Source organism: Sinocyclocheilus anshuiensis, unplaced genomic scaffold, assembly GCF_001515605.1.
Source record: "Sinocyclocheilus anshuiensis isolate Anshui unplaced genomic scaffold, SAMN03320099.WGS_v1.1 scaffold330, whole genome shotgun sequence".
Classification (NCBI taxonomy): Eukaryota; Metazoa; Chordata; class Actinopteri; order Cypriniformes; family Cyprinidae; genus Sinocyclocheilus; species Sinocyclocheilus anshuiensis.
In genome coordinates, this window is record NW_015547689.1 from 1,401,340 (window position 1) to 1,427,679 (window position 26,340).

Sequence of the window (26,340 nt, forward strand, 5' to 3'; positions counted from 1 at the left end):
GTGAACAACTGTGAAACGCCAACTGCAAACCAACCCCACTAGTGAGGCGTGCATCTGAAAGCAATCCGTTTGCGGTTAATGTAACGTTAGAAATGAATGCCCACAGAAGATATTAAAAGCATTGGAGATTTCGGGCAAATAAAGTAATCCCCAATTCACTTTACTATTCTAAAATCCGCGACGCTTGACGTTGTATTCTCACATACATTAACTAGGAAAAGTGCTTGCTGCTGCTGCTAATGCCACTGCTGTTATATGAACAATACATGCTTAGTAATTACTCCTCACCTAATTACAAGAACCTTGTGTTATAAGTTGACTTCAGTAGGGAAGATGCTACAACATAAAAGTGTATAATATGGCCCTTTTCAGATGATTCACACACACACACACACAACACACACAAAAAATAACTATTTTGAGACAACCATTTACTAGAGGAAAACTTTTAAATTCCTGGTGCAGCAACTATCTATAAAGTTGCAGCACAACAAGCATGGGCCAAGGGCAGTTAGTTAGCATGTCCCTGGAAATAATAAAAAAAAGTCTAAAAATAGTCACTCTGATAGTCATCAGTAACAGAGCCTATCAACATGAGAATAGAAACAAGACAGTGGCTTCCCATGACCCACTGTGTGGGTTACCTTTTGACCCATTGGTTTGGCTCACATACTCAGTTAAGATTTTTGTGGGCAGTATACTGACCACTAAAGCACGTACACATTTAGTCATGTGGGTATATTACACACACACACACACACACACACACACACACACACATTGATGTGGGACTGTGGGAGAAAGAATGCCAGAGAAAGGCAAAATAAAGAGAGTCAAAAGTGTGATGTTGCCGCTGAATGTACATTGACGATTGGACAGTCTGGAATTCCATTGAAGCTGTTTCCCACAGTTTACAGAGATTTGGGTGCTCGTAATGAACACACAGGATGTAGAGGTTTATTGGGAATGCTGAAATAGACCCAAAGGAATTCTACATCTGCACTCCGTCACTGGGTTTAGATTTTTGAAGCTGAAAGCAGATTTTAATCACCGTTCCTAATACAAACAGAGAGGAATATACAATGAAATAGTTATTTTGAAAGTTGAAGGACCTGCATGTGGCATTTCTGCAATTTCTTCAGTGATTCTTCATATTTGAAAATGTTACTAATCAAGAATGTCAGTGGATTCTGTTATCTGTCTAATGCTGAAATCAGTACTAAATGCTTTAAGCGACATTCAGTTTGATCAAATAAGACGAGCAAGAAAGAAAACAATTCATTTTTAGATTTCGTAAACCAGCATGAAGATTGCTATATTCCTCATTTATAGCCAATGAGTGGAAAAGAACATTCAGAATTCCTCGGTGCTCTGCACTATCTCAATACTTAAACGGGAACATAACAAAGGACTGTAGAAGATGGTGACTTGCCAGTGTGTAGCGCACACTCAATCAGTCACAGCTGGATGTTTGGATAACAGGATGTGTTAGCTTTGCTGTATTCACAATTCAGACGTGAACCGCTTCAGTTGAAATTATGAATCAAAGGAGACCTGTTCTGGAGGATAGAAATCCATCAAAGTATCACACGATTGAAAGGAGAAACAGAAGTAAAGACAATCTACTAATGAACGAAGACTTTGGTGAGGACTGTTTTGGCAGTTATGGACACTACCATGGGTGAGTTGGTCAAGGTTCTGTATGTACTGTCTGTTTGATTACCATTGCCTTCAAAGATAATATGTAGTTCAGTGTCCTGACCTGAAACTGTCACTCAATATTCAATGAAATATCTGTGATGTGACGGTTTGCTAATTTAAAATGTCAGGTTTCATTAAATAGGCATTTGAAACTAGTAATGGCAGTTTGAAATCTTATCATGCATAAGTCATTAGCATGAATGTATATTAAAAATATATTGTTTAGTAAAACTAGATGGCTATCAACCAATTTTTGTATTTATTTTATGAATAAATTAACAATATTACTGGTAACAATAGTAAAAAATAATTTTATGTAGAACTAATTTGTATTATTCAACAACATATTAATAATGTAAATTATATATACACACACACATACTATTTAAATACTTAATAATTATAATTTTTAAATACATAATATTTTAAAATAACATTACAGTTATATAATATAATGTATAATGTAATCTATAGTTATAATTATAATATGATATTAATATAATATTTAATATAATGATGTTTCATTCTCTCTATATAAATTATGAATTAACTTTTAAAAAATTATGAACATTATATTTTTAAATACTTAATTTGTTTCATTAACATTACACATTACAAGCATTAATAAATATTGTGATAATATTTATTATTACAATAATATAACACTTACATATTAAATATGATAATATTTTATTATACAGATTAGTAATTAAAGTTTTATATAAAATATTTATATATTTGTTTTTAAATAAAAATACACAAATACAATGATGTATAACAATGATACGTGTGATATTCATGTGGCATTGTATATTTACATACTTTTTACGTATGGGAAAAAAAAATCTGATATTAATAAGAAAACACATGCTAATCAGTAATAACAAAAGGGGCTACTTTTAAAATGAATTACAATGCAATCTTTGGAAGATTGGTAATTGGTTATTTTCGAGTAACTTAAGTGGTGTGAATAGTAACACTTCAAAACATTTTGTGAAATTGTGGTCACAGTACACATTCTTGATCTGTTTTGAACCATAGTGAGAACCTGGCTCGACAGGCGTTACCCAAGAGCAGAAGGCAGGCGGTGCGAGGGGCAGCCTACATGTTCAATGCCCATCCCAACAGCCTAACCCCTGTAGAGGAACGTTTCCTTGATGCCGCCGAGTATGGAAACATACCTGTGGTGCGCCGAATGCTTGAGGAGATCCCTGTGCTGGATGTTAACTGTGTGGACTACATGGGCCAGAATGCATTGCAGTTGGCAGTGGCAAACGAGCACTTAGAAGTAACAGAGCTCTTGTTGAAGAAAGACAACTTGTCACGTATTGGGGATGCACTTTTGTTGGCCATCAGCAAAGGTTACACCAGGATTGTCGAGGCCATTTTGAGCCACAAAGCTTTTGCCGACTCCAAGAGACTTACAGCGAGCCCTAGTCAGGCTCCAATGCATGATGACTTTTTTGCGTACGATGAAGATGGCACGCGCTTTTCTCATGACGTCACTCCAATCATTCTAGCATCTCATTGTCACGAATATGAAATCGTGCACATTCTTCTGGGTAAGGGTGCTCGCATTGAGCAGCCACATGACTACTTTTGTACCTGCGACACCTGCAATTACCATCAAAAGTACGATTCTTTCTCCCACTCCCGCTCGCGTATCAATGCATACAGGGGACTGGCCAGTCCAGCGTACCTCTCTCTATCCAATGAGGATCCTGTGTTGGCGGCCCTTGAGCTCAGCAATGAGCTGGCTTCCTTGGCCAATATTGAAAAAGAATTTAAGGTACAGCAGTGGCAACTAGGCCTGTTTGTCATTTTAAAAGATAGGTCACTCAAACATGAAAATCATGCGATTATTTAGTTATTTAACCTTCATTTGATTCCAAACCCAAAGAATGTACTGGCCATTGTTTTTCATGTAAATAAAGTAGAAGTGAGCACCAGTTTACACATTTCACATTTAGTCATACACATTTTTCTGTGTAAGCAGACTGAAATCATTATTTTAGCATTTGTTCATATTTTGAATTAGCTTTTATTTTAGTTTTCAGTTTTAATTTTAATTTACGTTTTAGTTATTTTGTCATGCGCTTTTGTCATTTTTTACAAATATTTATATTTTGCTTGAATTTATGTTTAACAATTAACAATAACTACACTGACCGAAATTTTAAAGGGGTCATATGATGCTGCTAAAAATAACATTATTTTGTGTATTTGGTGTGATGAAATGTGTTTATGCGGTTTAAGGTTAAAAAAACACGTTATTTTCCACATACTGTACATTATTTTTTCTCCTCTATGCCCCGCCTTTCTGAAACGAGTTGATTTTTACAAAGCTCATCGGTCTGAAAAAGCGAGGTGTGCTCTGATTGGGCAGCTATCCAATGCGTTGTGATTGGTCGAATTCCTCAATCGTGTGATGGAACTGTTACGTCCCTTACCATATTGTGATGCCTGCGGCGCGGCAACCACATGTGACGACCCCGGGCTGGACTCCGCTTCATCCACGGTGAAAGCCGATCCGGCGATCGACAGGAAAAATTGAAATCGCATCATATGACCCCTTTAAGTAATTTTTCACTAAAGTTTGACATCAATGTGACATGACCCGTTCAAATTAACCATTGTGTGTCAGGTGACCAATCGCCATGCTGCTTCTTTGAATATATAAAACTGCACATGAGAAATGACAACTAAGTAGAGCAAAAGATTATAAGTAAATAGCCAATTAAATTTGTTAATTGTATCGACTCATTTCATGATCGTCATTTACTGTCATTTTTGAGCTCAGTGACCAGTACATTCATCAATACTTCTCTTTTTGTGTTCCACACAAGAATTCTCACATCCTTTTCATTTTGGTTGAACTAATTCTTTAAAAATGTAAAAAGATTGCATGTTCTTTGTAATGATTATCTTCCTCAGAATGAATATAGGAAACTTTCTATGCAATGCAAAGACTTTGTTGTGGGACTTCTGGACCTTTGTCGGAGCACAGAGGAAGTGGAAGCCATTCTGAGCGGTGAAGATGATGAGGCTTTAGAAGTGCCTGGACGACCAAGTCTCATTCGCTTAAAACTCGCAATAAAGTATGAACTGAAAAAGGTAAATATAAAAAACAGAAATCTCACAATCTGCCCTCAAATTCTCTCTCAAAATGCTTCTTTTAATTTATTTGTCCCAAACAGTTTGTGGCCCATCCTAACTGTCAACAACAGCTCTTATCAATATGGTACGAAAACCTGCCCGGACTCAGGCAGCAGACCACCGCCATTAAGTTCCTAGTGGTTTTAGGTGTTGCAATCGGACTTCCCTTTCTAGCAATGGTGTATTGGGTGGCACCATGCAGCAAGGTAAGTATGTTCACACAAGTATGCTGTTTACTTTCTAACACTGGTGAAATCCAGATGTATTGCATAGCAAACATACAGTACATGTCTAAAGAATCGAGCAATGGCTTTAACATGAATCATTCACTGAAATCTTTGCTCAGTAAGGCTGTTCCCATGCTTGTAAATTATAGCAGTGCTTAAAATATCCACCATATCCTATGAGTCACAATAATGTTGATAAGCGTATCAGGCTGATAAGCAGTAATGTACAAATATACAATAGAAGAATGTATCCACAGCGCATTAAATCTTTTGTTAATCGCACCACAATCAGTAAAAAATGCTGTAACCAACAGATGGGAAAGATCATGCGTGGCCCTTTCTTCAAGTTTGTAGCACACGCGGCCTCCTTCACTATTTTCCTTGGCCTTTTGGTCATGAACACTGCAGACCGCTTTGATGGGACAAAGCTGCTTCCAAATATGACCATTCATGACTATCAGACGCAGCTGTTTCGTATGAAAACGACTCCCTTTACGTGGATGGAAATGCTCATCATTTCCTGGGTCATAGGTTTGTTTCTGACTGATTTTTAACTTTTCAAAGGTTACTACTCTACTACAATCTGTATTCAGAGAACAAAATGTACAGTTCATTTGCATGTCTCAAGACAAACTGCATGTTGCAACATTCATTTCTGTGTTTTAATGTCCTTCACTCAGGGATGATTTGGGCGGAGTGCAAGGAGATCTGGTCCCAAGGTCCAAGAGAATATCTGGTTGAGCCTTGGAATTTGCTAGACTTTGGAATGTTGGCCATTTTTGTGGCATCCTTCATCTCAAGGATAATGGCTTGCTGGCATGCACGCGTAGCACAACGCTATGTTGATGAGCACTACACTGATTTGACCAATGTCACTTTGCCTTTTGAGGTGGGATACTTCCAGTTGGGTGAGTGATCATCCTCAGCTTTCAGTCAGGCAAGATTTCGTCTTCCACAAAATTACAATATATAGTCTAATACAAAAAGCAATCTGGCTAAATATCTTTTTTTGTTTCAGCTCGGATCGACTGGCTCCCGTCTGATCCTCAGTTAGTTTCTGAGGGCTTGTACGCCATTGCAGTGGTCCTGAGCTTTTCTCGAATTGCGTACATCCTGCCAGCAAATGAGAGCTTTGGACCACTGCAGATATCTTTGGGACGAACTGTGAAGGACATCTTCAAGTTCATGGTTATCTTCATTCTAGTCTTTCTGGCCTTCATGATTGGAATGTTCAACCTCTACTCATATTATCGGGGCGCTAAACAGAATGAAGCTTTCACAACGTGAGTAGAAATACAGTCATGAGTTTGCCCATTAAGACATGTGCTTGGATCTTTGTCCTGGTACAAGACTACTATTAAAAACACACAAATAAGTATGAATGATCATTTACTATTCTTATAATAAGGGGGAAATAATAAGAATCAATCAATCAATCCTTTCTGAAGTATCATATTAAAATATATTAAAATAGAATTATTTTGAATTATAGAAAAATAGTTATTTTGTAATAATATTTCCCAATATTGTTGTTTTTACTCTATTTTTGTTCAAATAAATACAGCCTTTGTGCGCATAAGAGTCTTCTTTTGAAAACCTGAAAAAATCTTGCCGAACCCAGACTTTTGAACGGTAGTCTAAATACACAAATTGTACAAAATTATAAGTGAATTGATCCATGAACATGTTGTAGTTGGCAAAATAAATGCACTTCTTATGAGAAAAGGAAATGTTCCTCAATTTACATCTCCATCAATAAATATATATCTTCTCTCTCTATCTCTGTAGTGTAGAGGAAAGCTTCAAAACATTATTTTGGGCAATATTTGGCCTTTCTGAGGTCAAATCAGTAGTCGTGAACAATGGACACAAGTTCATCGAGAACATTGGCTATGTTCTCTATGGAGTTTACAATGTCACTGTGGTCATCGTCCTGCTCAACATGCTCATTGCTATGATTAACAATTCCTTCCAGGAGATTGAGGTATTTGATGTCTTCTCAGTTTAACATCTTCATATTTCTTTCTAAGATTTGCTGACAATAAATCTTTGTGCAGTGGAGCAAATTGAATGTGTAAATCTACATTTAAGACTCTGTGCTGATGAAGCACTCCAGTGTAGAGTTTTGCATACTGTGGAAAAAAAAACAACCTTATCTCTTCAGAATGGGATAATTAGTTTGACTGTTTAATTTTTTTTATTGAATTGAATTTTAATTGAATTAAACCATTTTCTTTGCACATCTCATACCTCTGCATCTCTGTTTTGATTCATTTGTCGCTTTAAGTACTCAAAACATTAGTGTTTCCTGTTGTCTTGCAGGATGATGCAGATGTGGAGTGGAAGTTTGCCCGGGCCAAGCTCTGGTTCACCTACTTTGAGGAGGGCCGGACTCTTCCTGTGCCTTTTAACTTGGTTCTCAGTCCCAAATCTGTTCTGGGTCTAGTTATGGGGGCTAAGGGTCTTTTGCTGGAGATTTTCAACAGACACAAAGCCATTATGAAGGGGTCTGAGCTCAGTGAGGTGAGGGAGATCCCTTCTAATTCTGCATCACAGTAAGAAAATTAATAAAATAATCCATTTATGTTGCTCTTGTGATTTGTTGGATCATAATTCAGTTGGGACAGAGCAAAACTTGCCAGGACAAATCTCTTCCTAGCTCCAGTCGATATCAGGCATGTTTACTTCCATTTTAAATGCTACACCTCATGTTTATCATAGATCTGAATATGGGTCATATTTGTTTGTTTGCAATTTGACATTGAACTTACTGCATTTAATCTGTACAGAAAATTATGAAGCGTCTTGTTAAGCGATACATCATCAAAGCCCAAAATGACGAAGAATGTGATGAAGTCAATGAAGGTGAGTGTATTTAAGCTTTCATTAAGGAATAATTCAGAAAAATACAACAGGTAAAATAAGTATTGAACACGTCACCATTTTTACCAAGGTACTGTTGACATGAAATTTTCACCAGATGTCGGTAACAACCCAAGTAATCCATACATGCAAAGAAAACAAAACAAATAACTTCAGAAATTAAGTTATGTATAATAAAATGGAATGTCAAAGGGAAAAAGTATTGAACACGCTTACTGAAATTTATTTAATACTTCGTACAAAAGCCTTTGTTGGTAATGACAGCTTCAAGACGCCTCCTGTATGGAGAAACTAGTCGCATGCATTGCTCAGGTGTGATTTTGGCCCATTCTTCCACAGAAACAGTCTTCAAATCTTGAAGTTTCTGTGGGCCTCTTCTATGAACTCTGATCTTTAGTTCTTTCAAAGGATTTTCTATTGGATTCAAGTCAGGTGATTGACTGGGCCATTCTAGCTGCTTTATTTTATTTCTCTGAAACCAATTGAGAGTTTCCTTGGCTGTGTGTTTGGGATCATTGTCTTACTGAAATGTCCACCCTCGTTTTATTTTCATCATCCTGGTAGATGGCAGCAGATTTTTATCAAGAATGTCTCAGTACATTTTTCCATTCATCCTTCCCTCAATTATATGAAGTTTGCCAGTGCCGTATGCTGAAAAACAGCCCCACACCATGATGTTCCCACCTCCAAACTTCACTGTTGGTATGGTGTTTTTGGGGTCATGTGCAGTGCCATTTGACCACCAAACATGGTGTGTATTATGGCAATTAAAGAGTTCAATTTTGGTCTCATCTGACCAGACTATATTCTCCCAGTAGTTCACAGGCTTGTCTAAATGTGGTGCAGCAAACTTTAAACAAGCTTCAACATGCTTTTTCTTCAACATGGTGAGCGTGCATACAGGCCACGGCGGTTGAGTGCATTACTTATGGTTTTCTTTGAAACAATTGTACCTGCTAATTCCATGTCTTTCTGAAGATCTCCACAAGTGGTCCTTGGCTCTTGGACAACTCTTCTGATAATTCTTTTCACTCCTCTGTCAGAAATCTTGTGAGGAGCACCTGGTCGTGGCCAGTTTATGGTGAAAATTTTGGTCTCATCTGACCAGACTATATTCTCCCAGTAGTTCACAGGCTTGTCTAAATGTGGTGCAGCAAACTTTAAACAAGCTTCAACATGCTTTTTCTTCAACATGGTGAGCGTGCATACAGGCCACGGCGGTTGAGTGCATTACTTATGGTTTTCTTTGAAACAATTGTACCTGCTAATTCCATGTCTTTCTGAAGATCTCCACAAGTGGTCCTTGGCTCTTGGACAACTCTTCTGATGATTCTTTTCACTCCTCTGTCAGAAATCTTGCGAGGAGCACCTGGTCGTGGCCGGTTTATGGTGAAATTATGTTCTTTTCACTTCTGGATTATGGCCCCAACAGTGTTCACTGGAACATTCAGAAGTTTAGAAATCCTTCTGTAACCAATGCCATCAGTAAGTTTTGCAATAATAAGGTTGCGAAAGTCTTGAGAGAGCTCTTTGCTTTTACCCATCATGAGAGGTTTCTTGTGTGACACCTTGGTGATGAGGCACTTTTTTATAAGCCATAAATTGGGACTGAACCAGCTAATATTAATTTCCACTGACAAGGGGCAGGATTGTTTTGTAATTACTGATAGATTTCAGCTGGTGTCTTGGGTTTGCATGCCTTTTTGCACCTCACTTTCTTCATGTGTTCAATATTTTTCCCTGTATCATTCCATTTTATTACACATCTTAATTTCGGAAGTTATTTGTTTTGTTTTCTTTGTACAATATGTATGGATTACTTGGGTTGTTACCGACATCTGGTGAAAATTTCATGTCAACAGCACCTTTAGAAATATATTTACTGAGAAAAATGATGACATGTTCAATACTTATTTTACCTGCTGTATATATATATATATATATATATATATTTTCAGAGCTTGTTTCACATTCACTATTAACTGTCACTGTAAGAAAAAAAAAGTTTTTATTTTGTGTCCCACTGAAAAAATAAAAGCAAAGGGGTCTGGAACAAAGCAAGTGTAAGGAAATAATGCATTTTTGGGTGAAATATGTCTTTGTTTTCACTATAAAACTATATATGCTCAAACTAAATTTTATGAGTTATATTTTTCATAATTCATACTGAAAGCTGCTGTGTTGCAGGTGAACTGAAGGAGATTAAGCAGGACATTTCAAGCCTTCGCTATGAGCTGCTGGAGGAAAAGTCACACAACATGGAGGAGCTGGCAAAGCTAGTGAGGACGCTTGAAAAAAATCTCTCTCAGGACTGCTTGATACTAAAGTCTCATTAAAGAAGTCAGGCGACTACGTTTTTTATTTTACAGAAGCATATAATTAACATATTTATCAAGCAAGACAATTTGCACAAGGACTACTTCTCTGCCTTGGCCTGCTGGGTTAACAGAACAAAGAACAGCTGTTGAGCTTTCCATGACTGTGAAGAAACATTGTTTCTGTTTTGGTGATACATTGCTGAATTTTTTTTAAATATGATAAATATGCACAATTTACCGTTTAGATTTTTTTTTTTTGTCGGCAAGTACTCTAATTCACATGCAACAAAAATGTAACTTGAGGGATTAAAATTTATAGCAAAAAATAAATACATAAACCAAAACATCTGTTTTAGTTTGCATGTAGTAAATGTAAAATATTTAGTGAAACAAATTACAAATTATAAATCTTAATTCTTATAAATTTAGTTCTTCATTCTCTTTTAGTAACTATTTTACATTTTATTTTACTATCTATTAAACACACACAGGCATGCGTATGTAATTTGTGTCTAGAAAAAATTATAAACCTACAAAATTAAAGAAGGTAATATTGCTAGGTAAAAAAAATTATGTTGCAGGAAATTTAATCTCAAATGTCATGATCACATTATCAGATCAACATCATCCCTCAGTTACAGAAAGTTCTGTTCGAACACATTGTTAATAATTTTTCTTTGTATCAAGATCATCTATATTGCGACAGCCTACTTTTTCAGCATGTCAAATTCCTTTTTTCTCCACAGGGGCTCTTTATGTAATATGCTTTACTTCTTTTTTTTATTTTTATTTTATTTTATGTGTAACAAGAGACGTTCTGTTCAAAAGGTTGCAGTTAAGCTGAACTAAGCATGAGAGGAACTCAGGATCATTTACAGCATGCAGATTTAAAGTTTCACAGTCACGGTGTTTGAAATCCATCACAAAACACTCCAGAGAATTTGTTTGACTCTGCGGAGTCTGATACAATAACACATGCTGCCGAGTTGGCAAAGCCTTTTGATAAAGCCTGTCCAGGTCTAAAAAAAAGAAGCTTGTCATTAAATCCTGGGAAGATTTATTTAATTTTTTTATAAAAGCTTATAAATCATTTTATGTACCTGAAAGGTTCATCTTTGGCCTCCTGCTGTTCACATGTTGCAGTGTCTATTACAGTCATGAAACTGTATTTCAGTTCTGGAAATCACTTCGCTGGTCAACCATGGACTTTCAAGTATTGAGGTTAAAGGTCCCTAAGATGATGATGTCAGAGATAAACACCAGCAAAAATCCCTGCAAATGACACCAAAGGGGAAGTTAGGGGAATTAGTCAGATACTGATTGTCAACAATACTGTGTGTCATGCTTTATGTGTGTGACTGCTTACGCATTTAGTCACTGAAGTGTACATGATGTATTGTATAGTACAAAGGCAAAGTGAAGTAATGTTTTCAAATGGCTAAATGTGGAAGTGTTGTCACATTTCATGTTCTCTCAAGTGAACACTCACAATATAATGTGTCGTGTCTATAGAATGTAAAGCAGGCTTAACATTCTATCGAAAACCTTTTAGATTTGAACTCAGGTGGCAAAGACAGCGATAGATAGACAGACAGACAGACAGAGACAGATAGATAGATGAAAACAGGTCAAAACACAACCAAAGGAACCCAATCAGTAAATAAACTGACATTTTAATAGTTTAAAAAACAAACAAACATTACTTTGTAAATGATGTTAATACTAAGTATTATAATCTGTATAAGATATATATTTTTTCATTTCAACATACAGAAATGCTAAACCAGTGTAAAATAAAATACAGCAGAACCATTACTTGAACAACTGCATTTTTGTGAGCACAAACTAGAACTAATTGCAACTAAGACAAACTTTAAAAACTTTAACACCGTCGGAAATATTTTCTTGTTTTTGATTGTACTTCATTAAGAAAAAATGCACTATATTACGCTCAACAAATATATTCAGTATAAGCTGAAATATCTAAAGAACACTACAAAACTGACAGCACATTAGTATAATAAAATACGTTTGCAGTATATAAGAAATTTTTGGCTCATAAAGTCAGTTCATTCAAGACATATTTTGTTTAAATTTAGAAGAAAAATGTTAAGGACACAAAAAGGTTCTTATTAAAAAACAGTCGCAACTAAAAGATACCAATTTTCTATTTAACCTTTAGAAATTGTATGGAAAACATTGCATGTATTTGAAAACATTTTCACCAAAAAGATACAGCAATTACTGAAATGAAAAATGACCTGCATCTACCAAACATGATTCGACTTTTGGCATCACTAAAAAGAAAGTCAATAAAACATACTTCCAAGAATTTCACAAATGTCACATTGGGAAATACATTATCTTCTGCTACTTAATATGGTCACTAATTAATGCATATGGTACAGGTGCAATTCTTCCTCTATATAATACAAATCCATAGTTTCTTTCAGAGCCGTACCGCAACAATGATCAGAGAGTTATGAGCTCATGTCTACAGTTTTGAAATATCAGAGCCCATCATGCAGGGCCACATATAAATACAGAAATGTGTTAATACAGTCAACTGCATGTACCTAGATGGTAATAAAATCTACAATACATTTAGGACAAAGGTGATATTTACATTCTGAATAAACTTGATTATTTACAACAGTTAATGATCTGGTTATAATATTAAGCAAAAACTATTTACATTCAGTGAGGCAGAAATGTACATATAAATGATCCCTTTTTTTTGCAGAAATGAATACCATGGATACCATGGACTATGCTTTTGCCTGTTCTGGCCCCATCAGAAGAATGCCACATAATTATCTGGGATGAGTCCGGTTTTGCCATCATATGTCGCTTGGAGCCAGCCAGGTTCCACTGAGGGATACACTGCATGAACATAAAAACAAACAGTAAAGAGTCAAATGCAGCAGAACTGAGTACACAACATTCTACACAGCCTTTCATGTTTCTGTGTTTCCATCTAAAAGTAAAGTACTGCTCACACTGTATCCTTTGAAACAGAACACAGCATGCAGTTTTAAAGAGAATGTGTGGATACCGTTGGAGAAGTGCGCCCCCTGAGGAAAGTTCAGCTCATGACTGTGCTCCGCTTGACAGGAATACAAGGCTTTAGCCTCTCTGTAAAAACACCAGAGAGTTAGAGAAAAGACAACTGCGGAAACGTACTAATATCTCTGACAACATCAACAACACACACTTTATCTTTTGACCCTGTTGGCTGTTCTTAGTACAGGAAATAGAAATTCAGTTATATTACACAACATTTGAATGCCTGTCATTTAAAAGGTTCTACACACATTTACTTGATTATGTTTTCAGTGACCAACCCTCAGCCTTTTTATATCACATAAATAAAAAAAAAAAGCACAAAACAACAACCAACAACACCTGAACTAAACAGAACAAAAGTTTGGGGTGAGAATTTTTTTAAAGAAAATAATTTCAATAATTTTATTTCATTAAATTCATAAAAAGTGTAAATAAAAACTTTTATAAGGTTACAAAACACTTCTATTTCAAATAAATGCAGTTATTTTGAATTTTCTATTTATCAAATAAAGTAATTCTAAACTGCCATAATACTTCAATATTACTGATTTTACTGTATTTTTGATCAAACAAATACAGAAACATTTTTTATATTTTAATCGACCCCAAACTTTTGAACAGTGGGATAGAACAGACCTAAGAGCATAAGTGAAATTTAATCACAACTGTATTGTCTTTCTCAGCTAGGCATTGCGGAAAAAAATGTGAAGATTCCATTTAGTCCTGGAAATAAGTAATAAGGATAAATAAAATGTAATAATACTCTTAGTCTGACTCATTACCTTCCCGTTGTGCGCTGGGAAATCACAGGACTCTCAAAGATTGCTGCCCGGGAGGCCACACTGGGGGAAGAAAAAGCATGGCGCAGTTGATACATCAGTGATACATCAACTAAGATCAGTGTAACAAACTGATTTTACATTATAAGATCAGTAAGAAGGTTCTTGCTTACACAGATCCCGGTCTCTGGTAGCCATTGCTGGCTGAGGAGTCAGCTCTGTATCTCACCGTCTCTTTAGGAGGAAGCTCTGGCAGATTGAGGGACTTGAGACCATCTCTCTGACTGCGTGACACCAGGCTCTGAATAGAGCCGTGACAGCTTCTGAAACCTGAGCGTAACCACAAAAAAAAACACACATTACAAATTGGCAGAAATGCTTCATTCATACTTGAGGAGAAATTCAGTGCAAAACTGCAGGGAGAATGAGTTCTGCTGATGGCGTTGTTTATTTGCACATGCGGTTTGTGTGGTTCTAGACTGTAATGACTTGCTTAAGTTCCTCTATTGTACGTCGTTTTGGATAAAAGCATCTGCTAAATGCATAGCTGTAATTGTTAATGTTTGTGAATGGTTAGTGGATAAAATGCAAGATTTTGTGCTGGGTTTTGAGGCCATGACACACCAAACTGATATCAAAGAACTAGAGCCGATAACAGCCAACTGTGTAGTCCTCATGTTGCATGCATCTGGTCTAAAAAGTTGCGCTTGAACACATTGCAAAGGCCGTTGCATGTCCATTATGTGCCTGCGTTAGAGAAAATAACCGTCTACACCAGCAGGTGGAAGTAGTCTATACTAGTCATTCATTTTGGGAAACTAGGACCGTTTTTTACACTAATGATTGATGGTTGAAGAGTAAGGAGAATAACCTCAATTGTACCCCACATTTGAAAACGCTTATTATTGCATTTATAGAGTGAATCTTTCGGTGATTGTTTACAGTGTAACGGAAGTCACACCTATAACTCACACAAACTATCTTGGGGTTTAGGAAAAAGGTGGATAAGTCATGTTGATCACTTATTTCATTTCAGAAGGTCATGAAAATATTTGCGTATTGGAATGCCCGTAAATTGCGCAAAAATGCAGGGAAACTTATTTGTTCTTACCCTCAGAAATGTGGAGTGAAGTGAGAGAAGAGCAGGTGGACAGACTGTGTCGTTCTTCCTCATGATCCTCCAGTGTCTCTCCTAGGGTTGTCTGGAGGAGCTCTGAAGCTGGAGAGCTTCGATCACCTGGACTTGTACTCAGCGCTTCTTCCCATTCTCCATCAGTCTTGTTGGCGTCCTCTTTGGAGCTGGAATCAGGGCTGGTGGTGCAAGCCGGGCTTTTGGGCCCGTTGGAGGAGGGAGATGGAGTGGTCCAGCACAGACTCCCTGATGCCTTGTGTTTGGTACGTGACGGGGAGCCAGTCTTAGAGCAGCTGTTCTGCTCTGAAGAGTGAGACGAGAGAGACTCCATACTGCCCATGGGAGTGCTACTTGGACTGCTGCTGAACGTGTCACCTGATTGAGAGAAGGGGTTAGGCTGACACTCTAATAGAGGGACTAATGTCTGTATTTGGAGACACTCACTGTCAGCATCAGCTAGGCACAGGGTGGGAGGGTACAGGCCTCTGGATTTGCGGGACCCTGAGGACAGGCAGATGGCTTTGCTGCGGCGGGCACTGGCACTGGCACGAGACTGAGAGTGAGACTGAGGCTGCGGCAGAGGGACGTTAGGGTCTGGAGCTTGATGAAATATCTAAGAAAAAAAGACAAAAAGGTACTAAGCGTGTTTTTGATCCAACCAAAGAACATTAGATTGAGAATTAGATGAACAAAACTATATAAAGACAGATATTTGGAGTTGAAAAGTAGGGATGCACAATCTATCTGTAACATGTTGGTTTTCACTAGACATACACTATCGTTCTAAAGTTTGGGGTTGGTAAGATTTTGTTTTTAAAAGAAGTCTCGTATGCTCATTAAGGCTGTGTTTATTGGATCAAAAATGCAGTCAGAAAAGTAATATTGTGAAATATTGCAATTTAAAACAATGGTTTTCTATTTCTATTTATTTTTGAAGTGTTATTGATTCCAATGATAGCAAAGTTGAATTTTCAGCAGCCATTTCTGTTTTTGGACGATCCTTTCAGAAATCATTCTAATATGCTGATTTGGTCAAGAAATATTTATTTTTATTATCAATGTTGAAACGAGTTGTGCTGGTTAATGTTTTTGTGGAAACTGACAAATTTTTTTTTACAGGATTCTTTGATGAATATAAAGTTCGAAAAGAACAGCATTTATTTGAAATAGAAATCTTTTGTAACATTATAAATTCCTTTACTGTCACTTTTGATCAGTTCAGTGGTCCTTGCTGTATTAATTTCTTTGAAAAACAAATGTTTCTATATTTATTTTACATTATTATTTATTTTTTTATTTGTTTTGTTTTTATTTATTCATCTATTCATCTTTACCTCTGCTAGCATCTAATGCTCACTTAAAGAAAAAAAGAGTTATAATTTAGTAACACTTAAATGTAATCTTTAGCTAATCTCAAAACGAATATCTGATACTGTCCATTATAATGTTGTGATGCCTAAATTCACTTATAGCATTTAGCATTGATTTTAGTATTAAGCATTTTGTTTAATTTACACAGTTTAAACAGAATTGTCCATTTATTGTTTATTGATTATTTTATTTTAATATTGGTGCATCCCTGTTGAAAAGCCTTGTAAGGTTATTCAGAGAAGCAATTCTCATCATTTATTTGATAATTTGTTCCTCTATCGGCATGCTTTCTATTAAAAGATCATTGCTTGCTTAATCACCTTGTCGTAGTTTTCTATGAGGATCTCTACCACAATATTCTGAAACTTGATGTTCATCATGGCAGCAACTGTCTCTTCTTGAGAGCGCATGAGTGTTGGGCCAAAAATCACACCCAGGTTAGACACGGTCATCAGATTCTTCTGACTATGTGTGGAAACCCTGTCAAAAACAGCAGAAAAATAGTTTCACAAACACCTTGGTTAGCATCACCTTGTGGAATTTGAAGTGCACACATGAATAAATGTACTAGACGTGCAGTTTCTACTTCAAGAACCAGAGTGACGTACACATGTAGATGTTTTATCAGAATATCCAGCATCTCTTTATTCTTCTCGGGGAGCTTGTGGACGAGGGCGTGAACAGCACAGACCCTGTAGTTCTGATCATCAGACTCTAGAAAAAAAAATTAAAATAAACCAAAGGCATCCAGTCATTAAATAAGCAAATCACAGACGGACACGATGAAGAGTTAAAAGAGCAAAGAACATGCTAGAACTCACTGACTGCCATGATGAAGTCTTTGTGGAGTCTGTAAGTCATGAGGGGCTCTGCCAGACACCTGCAGGGAACAGAATGACTTCCTGTTTTTCCTTGATAACATGCCATTTTAAAAAATGAAATGTTATGAGGATTATTTAAAAACCTGAGGTAATTCTTCAGGCCGCTGGTGATGGTCTTGTTATCCCAGGTGTCTGGATCAAGGTCCATATCTGCAGGAGCTTTGGCCGCTGGAAGGGTCAAATGAACTTGTGTTAAATGGAATTTGGCTTCAAACACACATCTGGTAAAGGTTACTGTAAATAGTGTGTATTTCTAACAGACAAACTATTTTTAAAACAATACAATAAAATTGTACTATGTTAAAGTCTTCATGTAAAGAAATGTACCAGGTTTCTGTAAGCAAAAATAAAAAAATGGTTAAAGGGATAATTTGCCCAAAAATGAAAATTCTGTCATTAATAACCCTCACCCTCATGTCGTTCCAAACCCGTGAGACCCCTAAGAACACAAATTAAGATCTTTCTGACCCCGCATAGACAGCAATGCAACTGAAATGTTCAAGGCCCAGAAAACGTAGTAAGGACATCGTTAAAATAATCCATGTGACATCAGGGGTTCAACCGTAATGTTATGAAGCTACGAGAATACTTTTTGTGCGCAAAGACAACAAAAATAATGACTTTTTTCAACAATTCTTCTCTTCCTTGTCAGCGTCCGCCGCCATTCACGACAGTACCACAACGCATGTGTGTGCATTCCTCTGCTCGTAAACAAGGTGTAGTACATGCGTGTTCTACATCAGCAGCACCACACACATGCGTCTTGGTACTGTCGTGAATGGTGGCGGACGCTGACAAGGTAGAGAAGAATTGTTGAATAAAGTCATAATTTTTTTTGTTTTCTTTGCGCACAAAAAGTATTCTCGTAGCTTCATAAAATTACGGTTGAACCACTGATGTCACATGGATTATTTTAACAATGTCCTTACCACGTTTTCTGGGCCTTGAACATTTCAGTTGCATTGCTGTCTATGCGGGGTCAGAAAGCTCTCGGATTTCATCAAAATATCTTAATTTGCGTTCCGAAGATGATCGAAGGTCTTATGGCTTTGGAACGACATGAGGGTGAGTAGTTAATGACAGAATTTTCATTTTTGGGTGAACTATCCCTTTAAGATTTCTGTACCAAATACTGAGGTCATCAGTCGCTGGACTTTAGAGTTAACTCCACCTATTCTGTACAGCCCCATTGTGTTGATGCCTAAAAGAAAAAGACAATTTGGTAACACATTATTTTACGGACCAATTTTCACCTTTAACTAGTTGCTTATTAGCATGCATATTACTAGCATATTGGCTGTTTATTAGTACTTACAAAGCACATATTAATGCCTTATTATTCCGCATGACCATATTTTAAATCCCTTAATCTTACCCCACACCTACACTTAACAACTACCTTTCTAACTTTTAATAAACAGCAAATTAGTAGTTTATTGAGGCAAAGGTCATAGTAAATAGTTAGTTAATATTGAGAATTGGACCTTAAAATAAAGTGCAATAAAATGCAATAAAACAGAAATATTCTGTTAGTTTACCAAAAGCTTTAGTTCATGTAATATCTAAATACACTGGTTGTATAAAGTTAATTAAATAAATGATTAAGCATTACTGAATTAACCTGATTCAATTTAGTTACAGCAATGAAAGTCATATTTTTGTTCAGACATACACTATCACTCAAAAGTTTGAGGGCAGTAAGATGTTTTTTTTTAAAGAAGTCTCTTCTGCTCGTTATTTGATCAAACAGCAACAGCAATATTGTGAAATATTAGTACAATTTAAAAAGCTGTTTTCAATATGAACATTTTTTAAAATGCAATTTATTCCTGTGATAGGAATGTTGAATTTATATTAATATGTCATACACTGCATGAAAAAAGGTGAAGATAAAAGCAGACTAACCTCTGGTTTCCACAAGCTCTATACACTTCCTTACAAAATTAAAGCCTGCTTCATTTAGGAATGCTGTAGACACAGAGCGTTTATGTTATAAATTTGAGGCCAATTCAGGTGAACTATTTTTGAAAATTCTTATGACTTAACATGCACATGGCCAAATGAAACAGTTCACCTCACTGTATATACACCTAAATGACAATTAAGTAGAAGGGAGGAATGAACTTACTTTCCTCTTTCTTGCTCAGAAGTGCTGGAAGAGTGTAAATCTAGAAGAAATCAGCATATGTTTATAACACACTAAAGAATTTTTGGGTGAACTATCCCTTTAAGATTTCTGTACCAAATACTGAGGTCATCAGTCGCTGGACTTTAGAGTTAACTCCACCTATTCTGTACAGCCCCATTGTGTTGATGCCTAAAAGAAAAAGACAATTTGGTAACACATTATTTTACGGACCAATTTTCACCTTTAACTAGTTGCTTATTAGCATGCATATTACTAGCATATTGGCTGTTTATTAGTACTTAAAGAGCAGGTCATATGGTATTTTAAAGTCCTAATATTGTGTTGGAGTCCCCTACAACAGGTTTAAATGCATTGGCTGTTTATTAGTACTTACAAAGCACATATTAATGCCTTATTATTCCGCATGACCATATTTTAAATCCCTTAATCTTACCCCACACCTACACTTAACAACTACCTTTCTAACTTTTAATAAACAGCAAATTAGTAGTTTATTGAGGCAAAGGTCATAGTAAATAGTTAGTTAATATTGAGAATTGGACCTTAAAATAAAGTGCAATAAAATGCAATAAAACAGAAATATTCTGTTAGTTTACCAAAAGCTTTAGTTCATGTAATATCTAAATACACTGGTTGTATAAAGTTAATTAAATAAATGATTAAGCATTACTGAATTAACCTGATTCAATTTAGTTACAGCAATGAAAGTCATATTTTTGTTCAGACATACACTATCACTCAAAAGTTTGAGGGCAGTAAGATGTTTTTTTTTAAAGAAGTCTCTTCTGCTCGTTATTTGATCAAACAGCAACAGCAATATTGTGAAATATTAGTACAATTTAAAAAGCTGTTTTCAATATGAACATTTTTTAAAATGCAATTTATTCCTGTGATAGGAATGTTGAATTTATATTAATATGTCATACACTGCATGAAAAAAGGTGAAGATAAAAGCAGACTAACCTCTGGTTTCCACAAGCTCTATACACTTCCTTACAAAATTAAAGCCTGCTTCATTTAGGAATGCTGTAGACACAGAGCGTTTATGTTATAAATTTGAGGCCAATTCAGGTGAACTATTTTTGAAAATTCTTATGACTTAACATGCACATGGCCAAATGAAACAGTTCACCTCACTGTATATACACCTAAATGACAATTAAGTAGAAGGGAGGAATGAACTTACTTTCCTCTTTCTTGCTCAGAAGTGCTGGAAGAGTGTAAATCTAGAAGAAATCAGCATATGTTTATAACACACTAAAGATAAATACTATTTAAAGCATATACATTAATGCATTATATTGCATAATCCTTATCTCTTCACAGAAAATAAATTATAGGGACGAATATACAAAATACAATTTATAGTTTCACAATATAAACATACATGCACTAATATTCCTTTGTATATAAGAAACCAAAAACTCAGCTAAATAATAACAGTGTAATGAGGGTCAAATGAGTTGAAGCCAATCAACTATAGCTGACAGCATGTGAGTCAAAACAAAGAGCCATTAGCGAAGTGTAAATTCTCAGCTGTCATCTTTTTCCTGTCCATGTGTACACGATCCACTGCCTGGAGTTCAAAGAGCCTGTATAATAACAATTACAAGTCTAAAATGCAAAAAGCGAGTCAGTGGTCTAAAGAAAAAAAGAAAACCTCTTTAAAGTGTAAAAATAAAGACAGTTCAAATGGGTTTCCCTGTCTGTCATCGGTCAGCCAAACAGATACTCTCTACTTGTGCCATTGGTTGAGCCAAGAAAAAAAGACTGCCACCCTTTATTTTACTGTCTTTTACAGTTTTCTTTCAAGAAGTCGTAAAGTTCTTGTACTATGAACCGACATATGTTAATCAAACCGAGAGCAGAGTCTCATTTAGGCTGGGTGGTTGCTCTTACCGGCTCTTTTCCATCCATGGCCTCCATCCACAGTCGTCTGTTGGATTCAGAGAGAGCCTGAAGGGTGATGATCCCATGTCTGTGGGACACACTGATACATGTTAACTCTCAACTACTAGTGCAAGGTATCAGAATTTTGCTTTTTGTTTCTTTTATTTATCTGTTTCGAACCAGGATTTTTTTTCTAAGCATCATGCCTACGAATAATGAGTTGTTTCCAAAGCCTGCGAACCAAATCCATACGCTGCAGTGTAGCAAAAAGGAAACAGATTAATGCAAGCAGTATTATGTAGCAGTTTTTCCTTCACTGCAATTCACCAACTCCACCACAGCATAAGAAATCATATTTTCCCTGAGTTGCGAGGTTGGAGACTGAATGAATGACATGATTTAAAGGGCCAGCTACCACAGAATGAAACAAACACACACCTTTCGTTTGTGTTATCAACACTAGCTGTACACAAAGCCAGTCAAACAGCGCTAAAATTATGGTATGAATAACAAACCATGGTTCTTATAAACTGGTTCTTTTAAAGGAATAGTTCACCCAAAAATGAAAATTTGCTGAAAATGTACTACCCCCTCAGGCCATCCAAAATGAGTTTGTCCTTTGCAGTGAATGGGTGCCATAAGAATGAGAGTCCAAACAGCTGATAAAACACACAATAATACACAGGTAATCTACATGACTCCAGTCCATCAATAAATGTCTTGTGAAGTGAAAAGCTGTGTGTTTGTAAGAAACAAATCTATCATTAAGAAGTTTTAACTTTAAACCATCACTTCTGTCCAAAATATGAGTCCGTACTTCATAACAACAGTTCCTCCAGTGAAAAAGTCCATTCCCTGTTGTCCACTCACATCAAAATCCACCAACATATTTGTTTAGAACTGTATTGGACTGTTTTTGCTTGAGCTTGATATGCTGCGCATATTTCTCTCCTTATTCAGACAAGATGACTTCACTGGAGAAAGCAATATTATGGATAGGCCTTGTTAGCTGGAAGCAACAGTTTGAAGTTAAAAGCATCTTGTTGAATTTATTACAAACACGCAGCTTTTCACTTCACAAGTTGATGGACTGGAGTCATGTGGATTACTTGTGGATTATTATGATGTTTTTATCAAGTGTTTAAACTCTCATTCTGACGGCACCCATTCACTGCAGAGGATCCATTGGTGAGCAAGTGATGTAATGCTTAAACTTATTTAGAAACAAACTTATTTACCTCTTGGATGGCCTCAGGTGAGTAAATTTTCAAAAATTTTCAATGGATCAGTCAAAAAGGCTGATTCACTAGTTATAAGTCTAAATAAGGGGATAAGCGTAAGATCAGTTATTTAATTAACAATCACTTATTGAACAACATGTCTAAATTTAAATTAAGTTTGTTTTTTGTAAATAGTGATAGAAAAAACAGCAAAATGTCACAAAAATGTTTGACTATGTTTAAAGCACTGTTATATAGCATTAAAAAGTAACTTAAATACTCCACGTTCAGGGGAAGGAAGCTTGTTTTTATTAAAAGCGATTTTATTATTATTAGAACACGCCAGCAGTTTAGGATAAAAGTGCAACATACCGATGGACTTTATAGAAACATTGCAGATAACTGAACAGAAGCCCTTCACAGGGGTTACCTCTTCAGTTATGAGGAGAGAAAAGAAGAAATGGAAGAAAGGAGAGTATTGAAAATGACAGACTGAAGAAAGAACTAAACACAACGTAACTCTCGTCTCCTGCAGCTCGCAAATTTCTCTCAATGTCATGTGTGCCATTATGTGAACACACCTTTCCACCACCTCAATGTCAAAGCAGAATCGCTTGTCAATTGAGTCAGTCCTCCGTCTGATGCAGGACTTCAGCTTAAACATCTCAGCGGGGCTCATGATCAGTCCATTCTACACAATACAAAACAACACAAAACAAAAGATATCTTAATATGGGAATGAGAAATTAAGCCAATAGCATTTAAATGCTGAACATTTAATACCTGTTTTCCTCCAGATTTGAATTCAGAGTTGCTCATCGTAAACATTTTGGTCCCTTTCTCATACGTGCAATAATGTCGACTCCATGTGCACCCCAAGGGTCCTTCAACAGAAAACAGGTTATCATTAGTGCATATGAATTGTTCCAGTGAACAAGAATTTATATACTGTATATTATACATCTATTTCAAAATCGGTATTCTAAATGTACTCAACCATTTGGTGTCAGTAAGTTTTTTTTTTTAATGAAATTAATCACACTGAAGAATGGAGTAATGGCTGCTGAAAATTCAGCTTTGCCATCACAGCAATAAATTACATTTTAAATATATTGAGACAGAAAGATGTTATTCTAAATTGTGATAATATTTTACAATATTACTGTTTTTATGGTATTTTTAGACAAATAAATGCAGCCTTGGTGAGCATAATGTCAATTTGTAAAAAATAAAAACACACTTAAATTATTATTTTTTTAAAATCTTTATTTCTTAATTTAAAAACTATACATTTATTTATTTATTTATTAATGTAAAAAATTATTAATATATGATTTTATTATTAGTTATGACCTGGACATGCTCAGGGGAATACTCACGCTTCTCCTGCACATAGAGGAAGCCCTCCATGGTCCACTGTCCTGGAGCTTTAAAGTCCTGCTCTGCAGACCTTATCCTTCTCATCAAATTCTCAACTTCCTGTCTTGTGCTCTCGAAATTATTTCTTGTCTTCAGAGGGAACATCAAAACAACAGTCGATTGGCTCTAGAGGGACATCACTGGACTCCAAAGTACAATTCCTTCCATATGCAGCAATAAAAACTGGATATTCTATTATACAGCGTACAATTCAGACAATCAACAATTTTATGACATGTTTAGCACTACACAATGGCCTTTATACAAACATAATGCCTTTGTTGGCTTATTGACAAACCAATATGTCAGACCAGGTTATCCAAAGACTCTTACATTCTGCAGGTTGAACTGCAGCTGTTGCTTGTATGGCTCAAACTCATGTGCCAGTTCGTAACCCTCATGGTAAAAGGTGAATAATCCCTGGAGGAAGGCCAGCAGCTGCGAGAAAGACAGTTTGATCAGTTGTATAAAAGCAATAACACTCATAATCATGCAGTATATTCAGAGGTTGTTAGAGATGCAGGATGTGGCTATCATCATCATTTTCTTTCTGATGTTACAAGATGTAATAGATTAAAAAGCAGTGTAGCAATTTCCCCTCAGTAACAGGAAGTCTTCTTCGTATTTCTCATCTCCCCAAACAAAAGCTGCATTCATAGAACTGCAGAAATGGAAATAGGTGTGTCTTACCGGCTCTACAAACTCAAACGTTTTCCTTTCTTGCACTTCTTGGATTTTGAAAACATATTCCAGGGAGGCGTCATAGAAAATCTGTCTTTCCTTATTTATCTGGGTGTCTGCCTATAATCAAAGCATTCAGTGAGGGTAAAAGAAATCGTTCAAAATTGATGTTATATTCTGGATATTTTATTTCAATAAAGGAACATTCAAGTTACCTCCTGCAAAAGTGACTCTTTCTTTCTTGAAGACAGGCTTAAGTGCTTCTCCAAAACCGTGTAATACTTCTCTGTCTCCTTGTCAAATTTCTTCTTCCCTTCCTTAAAAAAAAAAAAAAAAAAGGTTGGAATTCCCTGCACTGTAATTATTATGATAAATAGTTATATAAAACGTTACACTTGTAAACAAACACCATATAGGAGTCTCATAAAAACATTAGGAGAGTTTTCATTTGTTTATTTTCATTCGATAGGCCAAAAACTAATCCTGAAATCTAATAACCAGTAGATGGCAGCCTCACATTTGACTTCAAGTGACACTTAGTTCACATTTAATATTCTGCTGAAAGCCTGGCCTACAGATTTCCACCAAATTCAAAAGGACATTTTTCATTATTAAAATAATAAATTATATACATTATATATAATATAATATATACATTATATATCATATATTTTTAACAGAGCAGCAATTTTTTAAGTAGAAATTATGAATCTGAACAACTATTTATTGTGGATAATTTGACAATCTAGTATGAACCAGCAAATACAGGGAACAAGGAAATAAATGAGTGACACAAAAGCTCAGCTGAACAGGAGTAAAGTGTCACTTCAGGACATGTGTGGCATGCACACGCTTCCTTAGTCACTGAGGTACTATCAGTGATGAGTGTGATAAAGCCGATGATTCTGAGTACCCATGTAACCACAGATAAATCAACAAACACAGCGTGTATTTTCAATTCTATGGGAATTCCTATGGCTCTAGCTGAGGCTCAGTAAAGTTGTTTACAGTAGACAAGCCCCCCCCACTTCCTGTGCTCACACTGATAACACCTATTTACATTAGGCTAAGTGCTTATATGCCGTAGCAATGAGAATCATTTTTTTTTTTTTTGAGACTGCAACTGAAACCAGTTTGGAGATGTTTGTTTTTCCTGTTTGACATCAGCCCAACCTTTCCCATGACCCTTTAATGGACACGCCGTCTAAACCACAGACTGGACTGCCAAACAACAAACTGATGGAATCTCATTTTTGACATGCTTAGTCCAGTTTCTAGGCCCAACTGCTGGCTAGCAATGACATCATTCTCTCTAGGAATGTATGCTTTCTGTTCAAAGATTTTAAAAAGACTTCTATGCAGGGAATTTTTAAGAAAAATATCTATGCATGAAAGAAACACTTCCAAAAGTATCATAGCAGAGGTAGCCAAACCTTTATAAAAATTTTATATTTATATTTATATATA

At 36.0% G+C, this 26,340-nt stretch overlaps 2 protein-coding genes across 4 annotated transcripts in view; one reads left to right on the forward strand and one right to left on the reverse strand.

The window, feature by feature from the left end:
• The first annotated feature begins 1,045 nt into the window (after positions 1–1,045).
• trpc6a (transient receptor potential cation channel, subfamily C, member 6a) lies at positions 1,046–10,491 on the forward strand. Its single transcript, XM_016506189.1, has 12 exons — positions 1,046–1,681; positions 2,743–3,490; positions 4,636–4,815; positions 4,899–5,063; positions 5,399–5,615; positions 5,765–5,992; positions 6,103–6,367; positions 6,873–7,068; positions 7,407–7,607; positions 7,703–7,759; positions 7,874–7,949; positions 10,155–10,491. Exons 1-12 carry the CDS (start codon positions 1,539–1,541, stop codon positions 10,301–10,303), a joined length of 2,625 nt encoding a protein of 874 aa, XP_016361675.1. The 5' UTR covers positions 1,046–1,538; the 3' UTR covers positions 10,304–10,491.
• A 1,969-nt stretch (positions 10,492–12,460) lies between these two features.
• arhgap42a (Rho GTPase activating protein 42a) overlaps positions 12,461–26,340 on the reverse strand; it is a 25,019-nt gene continuing 11,139 nt past the window's right edge. The window contains exons 5-25 of one of the 3 annotated variants that reach the window (XM_016506186.1): positions 25,089–25,190; positions 24,883–24,993; positions 24,526–24,630; positions 24,153–24,282; positions 23,557–23,657; positions 23,355–23,464; positions 23,146–23,205; positions 21,563–21,641; positions 20,850–20,889; positions 20,627–20,689; positions 19,757–19,831; positions 17,598–17,682; positions 17,455–17,513; positions 17,242–17,347; positions 16,954–17,113; positions 15,707–15,875; positions 15,242–15,637; positions 14,304–14,460; positions 14,134–14,193; positions 13,341–13,420; positions 12,461–13,168 (exon numbers count right to left, since the gene is read on the reverse strand). In XM_016506186.1, coding sequence (XP_016361672.1) covers positions 13,080–13,168; positions 13,341–13,420; positions 14,134–14,193; positions 14,304–14,460; positions 15,242–15,637; positions 15,707–15,875; positions 16,954–17,113; positions 17,242–17,347; positions 17,455–17,513; positions 17,598–17,682; positions 19,757–19,831; positions 20,627–20,689; positions 20,850–20,889; positions 21,563–21,641; positions 23,146–23,205; positions 23,355–23,464; positions 23,557–23,657; positions 24,153–24,282; positions 24,526–24,630; positions 24,883–24,993; positions 25,089–25,190 — 2,337 coding nt within the window. In that variant the 3' untranslated portion in view covers positions 12,461–13,079. Of the gene's footprint in view, positions 13,169–13,340; positions 13,421–14,133; positions 14,194–14,303; positions 14,461–15,241; positions 15,638–15,706; positions 15,876–16,953; positions 17,114–17,241; positions 17,348–17,454; positions 17,514–17,597; positions 17,683–19,756; positions 19,832–20,626; positions 20,690–20,849; positions 20,890–21,562; positions 21,654–23,145; positions 23,206–23,354; positions 23,465–23,556; positions 23,658–24,152; positions 24,283–24,525; positions 24,631–24,882; positions 24,994–25,088; positions 25,191–26,340 lie in introns of all 3 variants that reach the window. The other 2 variants (XM_016506188.1, XM_016506187.1) reach the window with 2 other exon arrangements.

Excerpts from the sequence above, each read along its gene's own strand:
- trpc6a (XM_016506189.1), top strand. The coding sequence starts at position 1,539 with ATGAATCAAAGGAGACCTGTTCTGGAGGATAGAAATCCATCAAAGTAT. Across the intron at positions 5,064-5,398 it reads GGGTGGCACCATGCAGCAAG|ATGGGAAAGATCATGCGTGG; the intron begins GTAAGTATGTTC and ends TGTAACCAACAG. Across the intron at positions 7,069-7,406 it reads ATTCCTTCCAGGAGATTGAG|GATGATGCAGATGTGGAGTG; the intron begins GTATTTGATGTC and ends GTTGTCTTGCAG.